This window comes from Emiliania huxleyi (assembly GCF_000372725.1).
Source record: "Emiliania huxleyi CCMP1516 unplaced genomic scaffold EMIHUscaffold_297, whole genome shotgun sequence".
Classification (NCBI taxonomy): Eukaryota; Haptophyta; order Isochrysidales; family Noelaerhabdaceae; genus Emiliania; species Emiliania huxleyi.
Genome location: NW_005199796.1, coordinates 176,988 through 178,748, shown reverse-complemented (window position 1 = coordinate 178,748; position 1,761 = coordinate 176,988). Strand labels below are relative to the sequence as shown.

At 75.1% G+C, this 1,761-nt stretch overlaps 1 protein-coding gene across 1 annotated transcript; it reads right to left on the bottom strand.

Moving 5' to 3' along the window:
- Positions 1-99: 99 nt before the first annotated feature.
- Positions 100-1,692, bottom strand: EMIHUDRAFT_116541 (hypothetical protein; the record flags this gene model as incomplete). The annotated part of the gene is made up of 2 exons (XM_005775685.1): positions 100-1,087; positions 1,396-1,692. Coding segments are annotated over 2 exons (1,285 nt in total), but the record flags the coding sequence as incomplete, so codon positions are not given.
- Positions 1,693-1,761: the final 69 nt, after the last annotated feature.

Genomic DNA, 1,761 nt, shown 5'->3' with positions numbered 1-1,761 from the left:
CCGCGTCGCCCTCGCCGCCGCCTCCGTCGGCATCGCCGTCGCCGCCGCCGCCCTCAGCATCGCCGTCGCCGCCGCCGCCGTCCGCCTCGCCATCGCCACCGCCTCCGTCCGCCTCGCCATCGCCGCCGCCTCCGTTCGTGTCGCCCTCGCCGCCGCCTCCCTCGACATCGCCGTCGCCGCCGCCTCCCTCCGCGTCGCCCTCGCCGCCGCCTCCCTCCGCCTCACCGTCACCACCGGCTCCGTCCGCCTCACCCTCGCCGCCGCCGCCGTCCACCTCACCGTCACCGCCCCCTCCCTCCGCCTCGCCGTCGCCGCCGCCGCCCTCCGCGTCGCCCTCGCCGCCGCCTCCTTCCGCCTCACCATCGCCGCCGCCTCCCTCCGCCTCACCATCGCCGCCGCCTCCGTCCGCCTCGCCGTCGCCGCCGCCTCCCTCGGCATCGCCGTCGCCACCGCCGCCCTCAGCATCGCCGTCGCCCCCGCCGCCCTCAGCATCGCCGTCGCCGCCACCGCCGTCCGCCTCGCCCTCGCCACCGCCTCCCTCCACCTCGCCATCGCCGCCGCCTCCCTCGGCATCGCCGTCGCCGCCGCCGCCGTCCGCGTCGCCCTCGCCGCCGCCTTCCGCCTCACCATCGCCGGCGCCTCCCTCCGCCTCGCCCTCGCCGCCGCCGCCGTCCGCCTCACCGTCGCCGCCACCTCCGTCCGCCTCGCCACCGTCTCCGCCGCCATCGCCGCCGCCACCCTCACCACCGCCATCGCCGTCACCGCCCTCGCCACCGCCCTTGCCGCCACCGTCACCACCACCCTCGCCACCACCTTTACCGCCACCCTCACCTCCGCCACCGTCGCCGCCTCCCTCACCACCGCTGCCGTTGCCACCTCCCTCACCGCCACCGCCGTCGCCGCCGCCCAGCCCACCACCGCCCTGGCCGCCTCCACCCTCGCCACCTCCTAGCCCGCCGCCTCCATCTCCGCCACCGTCTCCACCGCCGCCCTCGCCACCTCCCTCACCGCCGCCACCCTCACCACCACCCTCGCCACCGCCACCCTCGCCCCCACTGCCGCCCTCTGCTCCGCCCGAGTCCGTCACCTACCACAAGGTCTCTGGTGATTCTACCTGCGCCACTGCTGGGTTTCAAGATTACTCCGGGGACGCGGCGGGCTGTGTCACGGCGGCCGAAGGCGCCGGATACGACTTCACGACAGCCAGGAATGGAGGCCATGCGGTGCCTGTGATTCACAATCCCACGTCAACCTACACGCGCACCTGTGTTGTGTGCGAGAACATGATCTACGCCGGGCGTCCAGATATGCTCTTCTTCGATAGCCCCTCAGGTCCGACGAGCTGCAACCAAAATGGCCAGCAGACCAAGTACCACATCTGCGAATCCCTCTCACCCTCGCCACCGCCATCTCCGCCGCCACCCTCACCACCGCCATCACCGCCACCACCATCGCCACCGCCCTCGCCGCCACCACCCTCGCCACCGCCCTTGCCGCCACCGTCACCACCGCCCTCGCCGCCACCGCCCTCGCCGCCTCCAAGCCCGCCGCCTCCATCCCTGCCTCCGTCTCCACCGCCGCCCTCGCCACCCCCCTCACCGCCACCGCCCTCGCCGCCTCCGTCGCCACCGCCACCGTCTCCACCGCCGTCGCCACCGCCATCTTCGCCACCACCCTCGCCGCCACCACCATCGCCACCGCGCCTGCCGCCACCGTCACCACCACCCTCGCCACCACCTTTACCGCCACCCTCACCTTCCG